Below are 18,805 nucleotides of genomic sequence, written 5' to 3'. Positions count from 1 at the left end.
CCGATCAGCGGCGCTCGGAGATGTTGGTTGTAAGTGCATTTTTGTGTCATTGAAACAATACATTTTCACAGTCACTGGGATATTGTTCGTTTTAAGCAAAAGTTCATTTTAAGTGGGGCCGTTATATGTGGGTTCGACTGTACCAGCAAAATGACAAAAATAAATTTGTGTAGACAAATCAGGAAAGTGCACGCCGCAGCAGCGCTTCGAAGCGAGCTCGACCATCGAAGGATCTTTTGTCCTGAACTTCAAAAGTGCATGACAACCTGAGGATTCGAAATAGTGCGCAAAATTTTCAGCTGTGCAACCACCACTGAAAGTCGTCATCGGACATCTATGAACCGCACATGCCTGCCGTATTGGCTGAAAGTGTGGATCCCTGCCAGCAGGAAGGGTAGCTCACGCTTATTAATTTATTAAAGTGAAGTAAATAGCATTGTCACGTCCTATTCATTAAAATGATGTACTTCGAAAGGCTTAATCTGCCTACAGGAAATTGTTGCTGCGGCATTCTAGCCATCGTACTAACCGTACGCTGTACCGCAAAGTATACGAGAAAAATCAAGGAGTCCTCACGCGTATCACCGAGGCCGCATCTCTTAGTTTCCAAAGCAGCTCTTTGTGGCGGTTGTGGCTTGATGCAAACAAAATCTTCACAGTACATACTCTTCGGGAACCACGTTTTTTTTTTTTTTCTGGAAAAAGAAAATTGGGGCATCTTGCACCCATATATGCCCAATGCCAAAGAAACAGTGGAGCTGGTGGGAACCAATTGAGGTATAGTCCTTGCGGTTGCTGTACACGACCTTGTTGTTGGATGGCGACAGTCCCGCTTTCTTTGCTCTTCAAGATGCAAAAGTGTATGGATGCATACCTCTGGACTAGGAAGATTGTATTAACCACATACACAAGAGAATGGGCACAACACTGTGAAGTCTAGTTTCTAAGCAGAAGTCCTCTGGTACAAAAAGTCTAGGTGGGAAAAGAAAACTGACCGGTGAACTTATCACCAAGCTCAGCAGCTACTATGGCTGGGCCTTAAAATCACACAAAGTTGATGTCAAGGCCATGCAAAAAGCAGTCATTGCCACATACTACCACATCACCTCAAACGATGTCACTTCAAACCACACTCTCTGTCCAGAGGGCCCATATTCATGGTGCTGCCAAAACGCAGCAAAGGCCAAAGTTGAGCCTGCTCCAAAACACCACCACAATCTGTCACCCCATGTATGTCTGGCGCTTGTTCTAGTCTATAGACGTTTGTCTGACGAATCACTTCTTCGGTGATGACTAAGAGGGAAAACCGAAAATAACAAGTGTCTCAACTCAATGATTTGGGCACTGGTGCCGAAGGAGAAACATGCATCATTGTTTGCTGTACAAGTTGCTTTGGCAGAGGATGTAATGAAATTCAATTCTGGAAATGAAAAAGCTTCTACAGCCATACTTCAAGAACTACAGCTAAACTCTGGCCAACAGTTGACCAAGCGCATGAGTGAAAAAGACCGCCACCGTGCTGAAGCATGCGCACGCAAGCATGCTTATGCTGAAAACTTGCAGCGTGTGCTAAGAAAACATCACCGAGATGACTCTAAATAGACGGACTATATTCCTGGAGGCTAATGATGTCGTACCATTTGTGAATATTGTAAATAATTTATGATGTTATGTATTAAATATTGCCGCGTGCATAGCTGCATTTAGCGGCGAGATAGTGATGACAACGAAGAACGCGGATTCGCTCGAGAGGCGCAGCGCAGCAGAGTGAAGAAGACGACAATCTTAGCGGCCTTCTCTGAGAGCGTCTCTACAAGTCCTACTGTCCGTGTTTTTAAATAAACCCCCTGTCATTTATAACCCGCGACACTGGTGGAGATGCTGGGTACTACCACCTCATGATCAGCACCCCTGTGAGAAGCCCCGAGTCCAGCCCTACGAGACAGCCACGCGTGGAGACGCCTGTGCACCGCTCAAGCCGTCGCCTTCAAGGTCTTGAACCAGAATTTGGCCTTTTAAAGGGAGCAACACTTCCGACAACCACCCCTTTTCAAGAAATGGCAAGGAGTCCTGCACAGGTGACGGTCCAGAATATGCGCATTCCTGAACCATTTCATGGCCGGCCGAACGAAGATGCACAAGACTGGCTTGAGCAGTTCGAACGGGTAGCTAAATCGAACTACTGGAGTCTCGATGGAAAGCTCTTCCACGTATACTTCGCCCTTGAAGACGGCGCAAAGACATGGTTTATAAACCGGGAGGCAACATTGACGACATGGGAGGAGTTTTGTCGTCGGTTTCTTGACACCTTCGGTAACGCGGACCGACGCGAAAACGCACAACGCCTTCTTGAAGGACGCACCCAACAGCTGCATGAAAGCGTCGCCATGTTTGCTGAGGATATGGTGCGCCTGTGCCACCGCGCGGACCCCAACATGCCCGAGGCTCGAAAGCTAACCCATCTCATGAGGGGCGTCAAAGAGCAGCTATTTGTTGGTCTTGTGCGCAATCCGCCGACAACAGTGGACGAGTTCACCAGGGAAGTCACCGCAATAGAGTGTGCGCTACAGCAACGGTACCGACAGTCTGATCGCCCGGCCACCGGCGCAGCTGCAGGCGCCGCCGCACTTACCTCAAACGACGAGTTTGCTCTACGCCACCTGATTAGACAGATCGTGCGTGAGGAGATCGCGAAGGAGAACGCAAAATACACATTGCAATCACAGGCGCCCCCGCAGCAGGAGTCCACGGTAGCCTCCGTCGCTGAAATAGTTCGCCATGAACTTCGACAAGCGTTTGCCTCTCCTCAGCAATATTCCGCTCCACCGCACCGTCCAAACTCGTATACCTATGCAGATGCTGTGCGTCGTCCATTGGCTCCAGAAGTATCGTACCAGCCGAACGGATACAGCTATGCAGACGCTATTCGTCGACCCACGTCTATGCCAGCGCCGCAGTACCTCGAACCGTATCCTGTGGCAGCCTGGGCTCAGCAGGATTCTGTCAGGCGACCCTATATGCGGAAGACCGACATATGGCGCACTGCGGATCGTCGACCACTCTGCTACAACTGTGGAGAGCCAGGGCACATTTGCCGTTTTTGCCCACATCGCCGAGCTGAATACCGCAGTAGTGCACCTACAGCTACACGCCGACAGTTCGACGAAAGCCGTGCCCCCATCGACGACGACCAGGCTGGCAGGCGGGAAGGCTCTTCTACCTTCCGGACGCGGTCACCATCACCGGCTCGCTTTGGTTCACCAAGCCGCCGTAGCTTTGCTGACGCCGTCAGAGGTCGGTCTCCCAGCCCACGGCGGGGAAACTGAAAGCAGCGACCTCTGGGGGGAAGGTTGCAAGCCGTCGAATTGCCGAAAAACCCCCACTGCTGCCGAAACACGTGAGAGACGACGATGAAGACTTCGCCGAAAAAACTGTGACTGCCGACCTTGCTGTGACGATTGACGGCATTGAAGTGACGGCCTTAGTCGATACGGGTGCAGACTTCTCCATAATGAGTGAACGATTGGCAGATGAACTCAAGAAAGTCAGGATGGAATGGACGGGCCCTTATATCCGAAGTGCTGGAGGCCAGATAATGACTCCCACGGGAAAATGTACAGCAAGACTCACTATTGAGAATGTGGCTTTTGTAGCCACATTTCTGATCCTACCGGAGTGCTGCAAACCTATGATTCTGGGAATGGACTTCTTAAGAGAGTACGGTGCTGTGGTCAACATACGCGACGGTGTGATCACATTTGCCGCTGACAAGTCTGTGACCAGTGATCCAGACCAAGAACCCAGGGTGTTACGTGTGGTCGACGACGACGTCTGCGTGCCACCACTGTCATGTAGTCTTGTTTCCGTGTGTTGCGCCGTGCACTGTAATGAAGACGCCATAGTCGAACGCATCACTGACCTTCTTTTTCACCAAGGCATCGCCATCGCTCGCGGTATTGTCAGCTTAGTGGATGGGCGCGCAGACGTGCTTCTGACCAACTTCACGAATGAGCGCCGGCACATCGGTAAAGGCACGGCTGTGGCGTACCTCGAAGAGCTGGACTACTCTCACGACTGTCTTCTAATGCAAGGGGAAGCCACAGTTCAATCACCTCCACATACACCACCAGTTGATATCGGTCCGAGTCTAACACCGACTGAAAGATGCCGTCTTATGGAGCTGCTCGACCAGTTCAAGGACTGCTTCTCATCGACATCACGAGTGGGTCGAACGCCTCTGACTAAGCATCGTATAATTACGGAAGACACAGCAAGACCGATCCGACAGAACCCTTATCGCGTCGCTCAGAAAGAACGTGAGGTAATCCAGCAGCAAGTCAAGAAGATGCTAGAGGATGACGTTATCCAACCATCAAAAAGTCCTTGGGCATCTCCAGTGGTACTCGTGAAAAAGAAAGACGGCAGCTTGCGTTTCTGCATCGATTATCGTAAGCTGAACCATGTTACAAAAAAAGACGTTTATCCATTACCACGGATCGATGACTCTTTGGACAGGCTACGGCATGCACGCTACTTCTCGTCAATGGACCTTAAAAGTGGATACTGGCAAATAGAAGTAGATGAGCGCGACCGAGAAAAGACCGCCTTCGTGACGCCAGACGGGCTTTATGAATTCAAAGTCCTTCCTTTCGGTCTATGCTCAGCCCCAGCCACGTTTCAGAGACTAATGGATACCATTCTGTCCGGCCTGAAATGGAAAACATGCCTTGTGTACCTCGACGACGTGATCGTTTTTTCGGCCACGTTTGAAGAGCATCTAAAGCGGCTACTGTCAGTCCTTCAAGCCATACGGTCCGCTGGACTCACACTCAAACCGGAAAAATGCCACTTCGGCTTCGAAGAACTCCAGTTCCTGGGACACGTGATCAGTCGCGAAGGTGTGAAGCCTGACCCAGATAAAACAGCAGCCGTCGCAAAGTTCGCAAGGCCTGTTGATAAGAAAGCGGTCAGGCGTTTTCTGGGTCTCTGCGCCTACTACAGGCGATTTATAGCAGGCTTTGCACACATCGCCTCTCCACTCACCCGCCTTACAAGGGAAGACATCGCATTTGTATGGGGTGAAGAGCAAGAAGCTTCATTCAACGAGCTGCGACAGCGTCTACAAACTCCACCTGTCCTCGCTCACTTCGACGAGAATGCACCAACAGCCATCCATACAGACGCCAGCAATGTGGGCCTAGGTGCTGTTCTTGTCCAATGCCAAGATGGTGTGGAGAGAGTGGTTGCCTACGCTAGCAGAACGTTGACACGTGCCGAGTCCAACTACTCAACAACGGAGAAGGAGTGTCTGGCCGTCGTTTGGGCAGTTGCGAAGTTCCGCCCATACTTATATGGCCGCGCTTTCCAAGTCGTAAGCGACCATCACTCTCTTTGTTGGTTGACCAACATGAAAGACCCATCTGGACGTTTAGCACGGTGGAGCTTACGGCTACAAGAGTACGACATGGCCGTAGTGTACAAGTCCGGAAGGCAACACTTAGACGCCGACTGTTTGTCAAGGTCACCGATTGAATCACCGGCTATAGAGGATGATGATTTCCCAGGTTTTTTAGGAGTTGTTGATGCAGCTATCATTTCTCGGCAACAACAAGATGATCGGGAGCTCAACTCGCTTATAGAATTCTTGAACGGACGAGCCGCCAATGCGCCAAGAGTGTTTTCGAAGAACTTATCGTCATTCTGTTTACGGGACGGAATTCTGTACAAAAAGAACTTTTCATCAACAGGTAGAAGCTATCTGCTGGTAGTTCCTGGAGCTCTCCGCAGCGAAATTTTACAAGCCTGCCATGACGAAGCCACTGCGGGCCACCTTGGCTTCACAAGAACACTGACACGCATCAAAGAAAAGTATTACTGGCCAAGAATCGCAGCAGAGGTTAAACATTAGGTCCGAACATGCATTGACTGTCAGCGGCGCAAGGTACCACCTGTAAAACCCGCTGGGCTATTACATCCTGTGCCCGTGCCAGAAACCCCGTTTTCTCAAATTGGAATGGATCTGCTGGGCCCATTCCCAACATCGGACAGCGGCAACAAATGGGTTATAGTGGCGACGGACTACCTGACCCGATACGCGGAGACCAAGGCAATCGCGAGTGGCACTGCAGCTGAAGCGGCTCAGTTCTTCATTGAGAACATTGTTCTGAGACATGGTGCTCCAGCTGTCGTCATAACAGACAAAGGTACCGCGTTTACAGCCGAGCTTTTGCGCACTGTGCTTACGCTCAGTGGCACAGCGCATAGGAAGACGACAGCTTACCACCCAAAAACTAATGGGCTTACAGAAAGACTTAACAAGACAATCGCTGACATGCTTTGCATGTACGTCGACGTAGAACACAAGAATTGGGACCGAATATTGCCGTACATCACATTCGCGTATAATACGGCGCGCCAGGAAACAACAAAAATGACGCCGTTCGCACTAATTCATGGCAGAGAAGTTACGACAATGCTTGACGCCATGCTGCCTTACGATTGCAATGATTCAGAGACAGACGCCGCAGACTTCACTGAGCGCGCAGAAGAAGCAAGGCAGCTTGCCCGCGTCAGAATAATGAACCAGCAGCAACTTGACGCCCAATGGTACAACCTTCGCCATCGATTCGTCATCTATCAACCAGGAGATAGAGTCTAGGTTTGGTTTCCTGTACGACGACGAGGCCTCTCAGAGAAACTTCTACGCCGATACTTCGGACCCTACAAGGTTCTGCGTCGTCTTAGCGACGTGACGTACGAAGTCGTGCCCGACGCCTCCTCCTGTTCAAAACGCCGCCAGCATCTGCCTGAGACAGTGCACGTGGTCCGCATGAAACTTTACCACTCTCAGTGATGTAAACACTCGATGGCCACATCTCTACCTGTTGAGCGTCGGGACGACGCTCACTCTGGCGGGAGGGTAATGCCGCGTGCATAGCTGCATTTAGCGGCGAGATAGCGACGACAACGAAGAACGCGGATTCGCTCGAGAGGCGCAGCGCAGCAGAGTGAAGAAGACGACAATCTTAGCGGCCTTTTCTGAGAGCGTATCTACAAGTCCTACTGTCCGTGTTTTTAAATAAACCCCCTGTCATTTATAACCCGCGACAATATGAGCCTATTTTGTTTTTTGGCATTTTCTCAATCTCATTTTTGATGTTTTTAAAACTTTCCAAAGCGGTATCTTGGTCTCCAGGGCTCATAGAGCCACAATTCTTGTTTTGGCATGTAGCTACATATGTCTGCTATGCAAATGTAGGAACAGGTTTTTCAATCCAGCCTTTGTAAATTTTATTTTTGGTACTAACTGGATAACATGATAGAGATATCTGGAGATTGTGAACTTCAAATTGCTATAAAATTGTTAATACCTGTAATATTAAGAAAGTAATCCTACATTTGTGTTCAAGCCATATGTCAATATTAATATTCTGGCCAATAACCATTTTGCCATTGTTGTGATAAACAATATAGATTTAATTTTAATTATCTCTGCAACCACCCAGCCAATTTAAAAGGCAATTGTATATATTTTTAATCAGCTTGAAAAACTGTCTTTGTTACAGTTTTCATTGAATTTGGTCAAGAAATAAAAAAAATAAAAAACCCTCTTCCCCCCAGTAAAAGTTCCTTTGCAGTGCCCTACAGTGTGGCATAGATGCTTGGCTTAAAAAACATGGCATTGTGGGGAAAATGGTAGATTGCTCACGTATTGCTGAGTTTTGCTTGGGCAGACTGCATGCCCAAGACTATGAAGTGAATATCACAAGAATTTTGTAATAATACCTACACACAGGCGAAAACCCTGATATAATTGCTCTCATACTTACCTCTGTCGCTTAGTAACTAAGTTGAGCTGCTAATCATGCCTGGTCACAGCTCTCTCATTTCGAAAGAGACAAGGCACGAAAACACGTGTACTAAGGCTTACGGGTTTGTTGAAGAGCTTATATGGTAGCAGGTGTGTGTGTGTGTGTGTGTGTGTGTGTGTGTGTGTGTGTGTGTGTGTGTGTGTGTGTGTGTGTGTGTGTGTGTGTGTGTGTGTGTGTGTGTGTGTGTGTGTGTGTGTGTGTGTGTGTGTGTGTGTGTGTGTGTGTGTGTGTGTGTGTGTGTGTGTGTGTGTGTGTGTGTGTGTGTGTGTGTGTGTGTGTGTGTGTGTGTGTGTGTGTGTGTGTGTGTGTGTGTGTGTGTGTGTGTGTGTGCGCGCGCGCGCGCGCGCGCGCGCGCGCGCGCGCGCGGGCCAAACGAATGGTTTATCCATTTTTATAGCCATGCTCTACAACATGAATGAAAGTCAAACAAGGGTCCTAAGCAGCTGATTCATCCAAGAACGATTGAAAATGCTTAGCAATGTAGTAAAAACCAGCAGGCTTTCAATATTTTACATTTTCATTACACTTAACTCATTTGAGGCTGTGAGCATTTTATTTTCAAAACAGAGATCGAATAAGGCATACATACAGGTGCAGAACAATAAATAAATACGCATGATTACAAGCTCGCAAAATACATCAGAAACAGCGATTATGAGAACAAACAGAGAAGAATTGATTAACACAAGCAAACAACTATCACTGTAAAAATGTATAGTAAGGTTCAAGTTGAATGCAGATAGATTTTCCAGAATATGCAATGAATAAGCAGCCGTGCAAAACTGTAATATTTACCATCATTTACTGCATCCATTTTATCGGAGCCATCCATGCACATAATTTTCCCCCCCAGTGGCATCTTTGCATGACTCCTTAGGAAGCTTGACGGGCTGCTTGTGTGGCAAGCACCGAGGTTTCAATTCCTTTGACATGCATTCCTTTGCTTTTTTACGCAGCAATTTACCAACGGTGCCTTTATTAATGCACTCGTTTTGACAAATAATGTCCTCCTTATTCAAATAGTTTTCGCATACGCAATCGTTTAGTGAATCAAACGAAAATGTACTTGTTTTTTTACGTGGTACCACCCGTTTTCACTCCTCTCGTCCTTTGGGGTCACTTGGAAACGAGAACAACACTTTTTTTGACGAATCCTCTGTAGCCAGAGCGACAGTGTGGTATGCAGTGTCTTTGGCATTGTTTGTCAAGCTGCTGCTAACTATTTGGAACATTCAAAAATGGCAACACGCACACACAGCAACATACACTCGGCATAAATAAGATGCCAACACAGCCAACACATCATGCCATCGTCTCACAGGCCTTGACAAGCGCCTTCTTAGCCACAGCGACAGTGCGGCACACAGCATGTGTTAGGCATCGTTTGTCAAACTGCCGCTAACTATTTGTAGCATTTAAAAATGATAAAAGGCACAGACAGTGCCACATACTCGCAATAAAACATGATGCCAGCAGAGCACACACACTCACCATGCCGTCTTCTCTGTGGCCTCGAACAACGCCTTCAGCACTGGTGCCACTGTGCTGCGGTCAAAGTTGGCAGCACGCAAAGTTTTCCCATAGAGTGACGAAGAAGTTCTGTGACAAGTAAAAATATTGAGGGACTAAGGCTTAACCAATTCCATCACTTTTACACGCGTTTTTATTATCAATGTCTGCTGTGATGGTGTTGCAGTTATGGTGCTCGGCTGCTGACCCAAAGGTTGCGGGTTCAGTCCCGGCTGCAGCAGTTGTATTTCGATGAAGGCAAAATGCTACAAGCCCATGTAGAGGCCCATTGACTGTGTGATATTTATGCACGTTGAAGAACTGATAGTCAAAATTCTCAGAGCTCTCCATTATGGCATCTTTCATAACCATATTGTAATTTTGGGATGTATAACTGCAACAATTATATATTCTGATTTTTATCAATATTTTGGGACAATGCACATTGATGTTAGACAGGGTAGTCTGAAGATACCAAGAAGTGTCACTCAGCGCTTGCGTTACTAAAAAACTCTAAATCGATAGCTTAACTCCCAGTGTTTTACATTTGAGTAACATTGGCTTTAATGCGATTTTGCTTGTGTCTTTCCTCTCTCTTTGCCTTACAAATCCTCCAGTTGTCTTTTACTTATTTCTGTCAAGGACCTGTTCACTTTTCAATTATGTTCCCCTCCGTCCCCTTTAGTGTGTTATACGTGATGTGGGGATCGAGAGTGCCTTCATGCAAATCCACCTTTACTATCCTATTAAAAAAGGGACTCTCTTGGACCTGCATGCTGAACAGCAGTGCCATGTTACAATATAATTCATCCTGCTGTGTTCCAGCACTTATTTCTGCAATGTTTTACTTTTCAGAAATAGTTTTTCCACCTTCAGCCAATGTCTTCTATGCACTCAGCACAGCTCATGCCCTGAATTTCATCCTTCGCCAAAAGAAGAGTGAGCCAGCCTCTCCTGTCAGCTCCAAAAAGTCCCGTAAACCCTTTCAGCTCAAGTTGAAGTTGCCAAGTGGCACATGAACTAGTTTTTGCTGTACAGAAAGGTCTGCTTGCATTTCTCTGAATGAAAGTACACCTATAGCACCATCACTACAAACTTAAGCAACACATGGTAATGTCATGCTATTGTAAAACATCAAGTCAGCTAAGGACCTCAGTTTAATGTGAAATTACTTACCAGAAGTCTTGGTGACTTTGGGTGAAAAAGTGCCTGGGAAAAAAAAAATGTGAGAGCAATTTTTTACTGCTGTTAAGCTTTGTGAAAGCAAGGCACTTACAATACTGTGGCGAGTTATTTACTGCAGTCGGCTGCAATGTCTAAAAGAATTGAAGCATGGCATCATGCAATGTTCCTGTCATTTCAGCATACTTTGATGTTCACTCTAGTGCCTTCTAGGCTCTAAAAGCATGTACTAAATGGCATGTGCCAATGAGTATTGTATTTTTATATAGTATGGAAATCAAACTTCATGCGTATAACTTCTTCACTCAATCACCAGGAAGTTGAGCATCCTTACTTAGCAGTGGTGCACCTTATGGTAAGAAGCCATGAGGGGTATTCTATATTAAGAATAGGCAATAATGGCTTTCATGTGTTGTTCTTTTAATGTGGCCAGATTAAACTTAATTGAAAACACCTTTCTACAAAATTTAAGGGCCAGGTTTATATATATGTTTCACTGTCTATTTTTCTTGGCCATTGTTTTTTGTTAGAACTCTGTGGCCTATGGCAACATAGCAGGGAACTGTTTGAAATCTGCAAAATTCACCACTCTTTATTATTTCATGCTGTAACATACTGTGCACATTCTTACATTTGAGAGTTTGTTTTGCATTGCTCTATTTCAAAATATGTCAGTGCAACTTTGCTTTTCTTTTTTAATCTTGTGATGTTTTTGTACATAGAGTTTACTGTTTCTCTTAATCGTCACCATTTTAACGACTTTTTTTGCTCTTAATTACTGGCCTGGTTTCAGACCAGAGCAACAAATTCAATGCTCATTTCACATAGTCATCAGTATTTTGACTGTGTGAGAAAATGGTACATCGAACAATAGCAGGACTTGAGGCATTCCAGAACTGTACTCTACCACCACCTGCCCCATTACTAATGCTTATCAGGATAAATGAGAGCTTCTGTTAACAAACTGAAGGTATTACAGTTTCTTGTGAATATGTTTGCTCATCCTGAACAAAACTTGAAGTCTGGTTACACATTAAGAAGGGGGGGCCTTTTGCCAGCACTCGAGTGCCTCTTAAGCCCTTATTTTACACTATTGCTGTTTGGTAGCTCCAACTCCTTTATTATTATACTCTCTATAGTTCTACGAATTTGAAGGCTCTTTATAAGCAGAATTTTTCATGTCAGTGTGAGGAACTTTTTTCCAAGAACACAGTGCTTTTTGTTCTTAAACTTATCATTTTTGTTTTCATGTTATTGCTGTGATATTTGGTGTTACTGCTGGTTATTTTCAGCTGTTTGTGTATGTTCATGCATTTTAAATGGTTTTGTGCAGATGCGTTGGAGCTTCACAACTTTGTTTCTGTTTGTCTTTCTCTTGATCCCTTTGGATTGTTTCCAAAGGCTGTTTATTGGTAGTCAGCCACTTATCAGGGCATGAGTACAGCATACTAAAGAGCTTAGAATATTGCTCTTCATTGTACCAGTATGACTGCTGCCTAGAGTCTGCTCGTGCCTATTGTATATATTTTATGTATACAGCAGCAATATTTTTTTCTGACATTTGAGTAACATGAACGAGGGTCAGCAAGCAGCTAAAGGTTGCTTCTTCCTTCCCTATCATATCTTTGCAGTTATGGAACAACTCTTGAACTTTATTAACGCTTCTATAGCTATTGGATCTAGTGAGGCTGGCACGTAAATATTGCTTGAAGTAGCACTGCTTGCACCAAATTGCGGAATATATCTATATATAATTTTTTTTTTCATTAACAGTTACTCAGCTACTTAATCTTTCAACTACATTAGATAGTGTAAGCAAACGTTTACTAAATTATACACTATATATAAACATGAGTTTTCCTTACTCTCAAATGGATGCTGAGCTATATGTTTGTAAAGATTTTCTAGAGATTTAGTCTTTATTAGAACACTTTCTGTGAAAGTTCTTTGCAACAGTGCAATACACCAAGAAACTTCTCCCCCAATGGCTGTTTGCTACCTCCCACTCCTGCGCTCACATACTTAGGGCAAGCGTCAGTGCAAGGGCACGACAGCACACGGAAGATGATTCGTGTGGCCTTAATTTTCCCACAAACAATTTTTACTGTTTTTCTTGCACATTTTATTAATTGGAGCCACTCAAGGTCACATATCAGACTGCATCTGTGTAGTTTGTATATTCCTTGCCTTCCTCCACATCGCAACACTTCTAGAAGGCTCCTCTGCAATAGCACAGGCAGCTTGTAGCAGTCATTATGCACTTGGCTGTCATACATATGAATGTATTTTGCAATGGAAACAGTATTAGTTACAGCCAGCAGTCAAAGCAGCCTTTTCTGTCTTCCGGGCACATACAACCTGGCACTTCTCATTCACAGTTAAATGTTTAGTGCACACTTCCCTGCGTGCCTTTGTGCTTTGTGATAATCTCGTGGGCATCACATTGTGCGTGACAAAATAAACGTCGTCAACAATCAGCTATGTTTTCTTTCCTCGTAGTGTATATGAGTGAGCCACTAGATTAAGAAGCTATATTAATGTGATCACAATTGCATTCATCCACATAATGAAGAGCGAGAGATGATTGCTACTAAAAACGGCATTTGCTCTAATGACTGAAGGTGCAAGGTTTAGTGAGAAAAGCATGGTTTACATTGGTTATCTGCAGACACACAAGAATCATATTTTGTATCAGTAGAACTTTCATAATGTGAAGAACACTGTCACGTCAAAGGACCACTGCCAGCAAAAGTTTCGTTTGCGACTTTTTTTAGAGTAATTTGTAGCTTTGTGTCTGGTAACCCCAAAATTGAATTGTAAATGCTCCAACACATTTTGTAACTAATGCTAGCTTCTCAATTCAGAATGCTTTTGCATCAGTTCAAAACACCTGCTTAAATACCATAAGAAACTAGCTCCAGTAGTGGGTAGTGCCAGAGACTACATGCACTCAAGCTTCAGTGACGCTGAATAAGCTGTTTTAAATTGGGGGAGGGGTGGAGGGGTATGAGCGGTGAATTATTAAATGGCGTGGGCGCTTTGAGTGTGTGCTCCTCGGCTAAATAAAAGCATTCCTGCTGTAAGCAGCCAAAACGACCTTGAGAGCAGCCCGACAAAAAAGCGAGAGGGCCGACAAACAATAGTCCTCGCAGGGTGCCTGTCGGGGTATTGTGCATGCCCCGCAAATTTTTTGTGATGTTGACAATGCTATTCTTACATGTGGAACGTCATGCCAGAAGGCCTCTGTCAACATAAAACCAGAGATGTCGATTGGAGCCGATAACTAGGATGAGCGCTCACTCTTACTTTAAAACCAAATTAAAATATCTTATAGGCAACGCTTGTCACAAATAATTGGTCAGAAGTGCTCTCGCATGCAGGACTCTCACACAACAGAAGCATTGTGAGTTTCCAAATTTGGTGTCGGCGGTCGTTTAAAGGGACCGACAACTGACTTTTTTCGATCCAGTTTTTTCCTGCCCGACAAAAAGCTTACCCTTCAACGTAGCTGCAGTAGTTAATCCCAAGAGCTCGTAGTCATTTTATAAGCAGTATTTTTCGATCTGAAAGGCTCTGAACACGGTAGTGCCTTTTCATCCGGCAGCGCTGAGTATTGATAGCGATGCCGGTAGCCTTTCTGGTGGCTTATGCATGCTGTCGTTCTTATTTCGCAGGATTTCCTAGAACTATGCTTAGCCACATTTATTCTTCGCTTTACTACAATTTTTGAAAATAACAAGCCATTACAATGAGACAGTGCAGCTCTGTAGAGCTTCCCTGCATTTGTACCGCGTCACCAAGCCAAGTAATCGAAAACAGAACTGCGCATATGTCACGTAAAGGCAGTGCCACTTTAATGCGTACTACTAATGCAATCTTATACGTATACTTTTATAAAACATTATCTTTTGCTATAAAGAATCGAACAATATTTCAGTACTAATCAATAAATTATTGACCGTGTACATTCACGCATGGTCACGTTATATGGCACTCATGATAGTTTGTTTTTGCCATCAGAGATGCCACAGGCCATTTTTCGCTATTTTCAGTGAAGAAATAAAAATAAAAATCCACTTCTTAAGAGAAAAACGGGGGTTGGTTTGAGTCACTATAAGGGACAATCTTTCCATCCGTGCAGTCATCTCATTTCATGTTCTGGGCAGTTGTCGGTCCCTTTAAAGCCAAACCGGTGTTCTGGTACAAAAAGCGTAGCTGAACTTCAAGTTCTTCAGTCAGTCTAAACATGTGGCGCAGCTTACTGTTGATGTCATACACTGGCTTTCTATGTCGCCTGCAGCTGATAAAGCGGGCCTTACTATTTTTTGGCCTTCACTGTAGAAGAAAAGCATGCATGCTGTACTGGAAGCACTCACTGTAAGACTACCAGCAGAGTTTTCGTCGCATTGCATGGACAGGGGTGCAACAGCTGCGCCAATTGTGTCGATTTGATACAATTCCCCATTTTTGCACCAAGCTGCGCCAAAACCATGAAATTTGCCGAAATTGTGACATGCTGCACGAAATTGCCCGACCAACCTCAAAATGTTCTCAGTTGAGTTAATTTCAGCAAGAAATGGAGGCCACATTAACCACCTGTAGTTAGCATCATCAATCAATCGGGGGATCCAGGTGCGCAGATCCTAATTCGGAACTACGTTCTAAGATATATATACTCATTAGGCCAGGACACTCGCAAAATGCGATTGACCACATGAAGTAACACCACGCACCCGGTGGTCTGCTGACCTCAGCGGATATTTATCAGCGGGACGACGCAACTTCAAGACGAAAAATCACAGCATGTCCACGAAGTGAATGATGGCAAGTGGGTGAAGCTCCAGGGGATCATTAATCCCCGTACATTTCCCACTCGATATGGCGAATCACGCCATATCCATGAAGTTAATCATGAATGAGTTTACTTTGTTCGTCCGCCTAAGCTCAACCGAGACTACACTAAAGCACGCGTCTCCCACGCATCAGAGTGAAGCGAGTGCAATAGTGCCATCTAGTGAGTACTCTGAGCACTAGGGGTGGCTACTACGCTGTTGCAGGACAAGCCTACACTATTAGGAGCTTCGCCCCTAAAACGCGTTGCCATAGCCGGCAACACTGCGCGGGAAATATGAATTTTCTAGTCGGCAAGCGCGGCTATGGCTTGTTAAGAACTAAAGCTGGAAGCATAGGCCGCTGTTACTGCATGCGAAAAACTCAACGTGCTGCGAACGGTGGCGTTCGCAGCACGTTGAGACTCATGCGCGTATGCGCTGCATAATTTTGAGTACTAATATTATCGCCGACGTTCAAAAAAAGTTACTGGCAATCATCTGGAGCCCTGTATGACATTTCTACAGCCCTAAAAAAGTCAAAGAAAACTGTCTGCTAGTTTACTTATCGCCACCCCTACACCTCTATTTTGAGTCTCCAGAATCTCAAGGTCACCAGCTTGGCAGATCCACATTCAAATCCTCATAGTCTGTCACAAGACTTGACAGGCATGACAATGAGGACTTTATCTTATTAGTGAGTGGTGTGGTTCAAAATGCTACCTTTATTTAAATAGAAGTGCACATATTCACTCTGCACGATTTAGGGGATGTTGATAGTTTGTGCATATTTTTCTAAAACGTAATCCTTTTTTTTTTCATACTGCTCCAAATTTAATTTTAGTGCTCCAAAAGTAACACTTTGCTGCTCCAAAAATGGCTCCAAATTTTATTTCAGCCGTTGCACCCCTGCATGGACCTTGTTGAAAAGTGACAGCTTTCCCTCTAGCTATTCTAGCTGAGCGTAAAATGTCTGCTGTGATCCAAAAACTATCACTGTCATGCGAACGGTGGTGTGCCACAGAAATTTGGCAAATTTCACTAATACTAGTCTACTAAAAAAAAAAGGCAGGAGATTTGTGGCAGACACCACTTAAGATTTCTAGACAGAAGTAACTGGTAATTGAGAAAAGCTTAAACTGTCAGGATTGCACTAAACTGAAGGTAAACTCCGAGGACACATATTTAAGTATCATTCAAGAATCTGCACGGAGTGCTTCATTGGTACAAAACATGGCGACGAAAATCTTCTAGAAGAATTTTCAGTGCTGCCTGTGTTGTACAATGGAGACGAAAAATGGGATGAAGACAGCTACTATTAGATTAATTTGGCTTGTGTGAATAAAACAGGTCGAACACTGACACTGTCTCAGTGGTTCGTTTTAAAAAATGTGTGGAAAGTTTTCACCAACTCAAAGCTTGGCACAGCGATAATGGTCGGTACTGAAGCAAAACCTAATTGTAATATGGCAAAACCTACTAGCAACATAGCAATAACTAACAAAAACCAATTGCAACATATCGGCGAATGGCGCAAGCCTGAGCACATGAGGATCGACCAGCTTTGCTGTGCCCTGCCTTGCACAAATTACTGAAAACGTTCCACATTTTTCTTTCATAGTGCTACAATCTGTCTCATTCACATGGGAACATCAGTGCTATGCACAAGTGGAGTTTACTCCAAATCACAGCTGCGCTTATGAAACATTGGTGCCTGCAGCCACGGATCGTTAGTAGTTTGTTTGGTGGCAGACCAGAAGACTAAGCTTACCGCACCATCCAACATGATGATGCATTTCTTCTTTTACTGCGAAAGCTGTTTATGAGATCACAAGGGTCACGTGCACCATAGTTGTCCGTCGCCAGTGTCCGTAACCACTATCACAGAAATTGTGAAAAAAAAAAACTAAGTAAATAAAAAACACCAAGGACACAATTGGATTCGAACCTGAGTCCCCTGCATGCCAGCCCAGTATTCTATAACAGAGCCATGCTGGTGCTTGAAACTTCCTTGCAAACTGGCACTTGATGTTGGCAAAGGATTCTCGTGAATATGAATAATAAAGCATTTTAAAACAGCGAAGGAACAACCAGGCGTGACACAATGCGAATTGTGAGACAAGTAAGTTATTAAACGCTCCAACCCATTAGAAAAGCTTCAGGCATAATTCATCTGCCACAGCATTGGGAAAATTGCACAAATTTCAAGTGTGTAGTGGGTACCACGCTTCTCCAAAGAATGACATAGTGAATGCTTCCCTGCAAGTGCAAAAATTATCACGATTAATGGCGTAGCAGGTACCTTGCAACTGAGCTTGAAAGGCCTGAAAGCCCGCTCTTACAGCTTTCACTGTGATTGTGCTGCACATGCCGTGCAGGCATGGCAGTTTTTTTTTACAACTTTTTTGCAGCTGTAACAGGCACAGTTGTTTTCTTGCAATAGCGAGCATATAGAAACCCTCGGCTGATTTTTGTCATTTCTGCCACCATCATGCCCCGGATATGTATATGTATGTATATAATAAAAAAAGGCAGGAAGAAAAGTAAATCTTAAGGAAAAAATTCCAAGTCACCCGACCGGACTCGAATCAGTAACCCATCGCTCTGCAGTGCGCTGTGTTGGACCACTCGGACCATGCATGCACCGACGTAATAAATGCAAGCTATTTATAGATTCCATCTACCACTGGCAGTATGCAGATCTCGGAGAAGCTTAAGAGTGTTTTCTATCTCACAATGCTCACAAATTTTTTTTTTTCAAATAACTGCCCTTGAGGTGCCTTCGAAAAAGAAAGGTGTGGGGTGCCTTTTTGTACTTACTGGTGATGTGGAACTAAAGAACAAAAAAACACTGCGTACACCTTGCATCAGACACCACCGCATCGCAGAATACTCTGTGTCATTTAGATCAGCACACTTTCAAAGAAAAAGAAATATCTAAGAGCGTTGGGTTCTGCGTTGTCAAAAGTTGCAACGCATTCCTCAAACACAAAGGTGTAACAGCTGCGGTAGTTGTTAGTTCTCGCCTGTCCTGTGTATACCTGCATGTCCTTTCAAGCATCTTTCTCTGGGCTTCAGTGGCAAGCTACATGTATGAAGCTGCTCGTCGATCTTCGTGCGACATTCCAATTTTTTGCTATCACATTCATTGCTTTGTCCTTGCAGTGAAAGTGGCGTTTTCAAAGACATCTTTCTTGGGCACCTTCAACGCAAAAACTTTGGTTTGTCTGTCTGTCTGTACATTTGTCTGTCCACCGTTACTGCGAATCGGGTTCTCTAAACAGCACCAGCCGATACCCCGAACGGCCGACCCCATCCGCAGCGCCCACCAATGTTACTCAAGGATCAGCATTCATACGTGAGCGATTGTCAATTAAAAAGCAATTATTGCACATAATTGAGGCACCATAACAA

General features: G+C 44.8%; 1 protein-coding gene across 1 annotated transcript in view; it reads left to right on the top strand.

Annotated features, from left to right (window-relative positions):
- Positions 1-13,039, top strand: part of Rgl (Ral guanine nucleotide dissociation stimulator-like) — a 174,299-nt gene extending 161,260 nt beyond the window's left edge. The window contains exon 14 of the mRNA XM_037435915.2: positions 10,236-13,039. Within this exon, the coding sequence (XP_037291812.2) occupies positions 10,236-10,399 (164 nt within the window). The 3' untranslated portion in view covers positions 10,400-13,039. The remainder of the gene's footprint in view (positions 1-10,235) is intronic.
- Positions 13,040-18,805: the final 5,766 nt, after the last annotated feature.

This window comes from Rhipicephalus microplus, chromosome X (genome assembly GCF_043290135.1).
Source record: "Rhipicephalus microplus isolate Deutch F79 chromosome X, USDA_Rmic, whole genome shotgun sequence".
Lineage (NCBI taxonomy): Eukaryota > Metazoa > Arthropoda > Arachnida > Ixodida > Ixodidae > Rhipicephalus > Rhipicephalus microplus.
The sequence above is the reverse complement of the archived record's forward strand: the minus strand, read 5'-3'. Positions and strand labels throughout refer to the sequence as shown.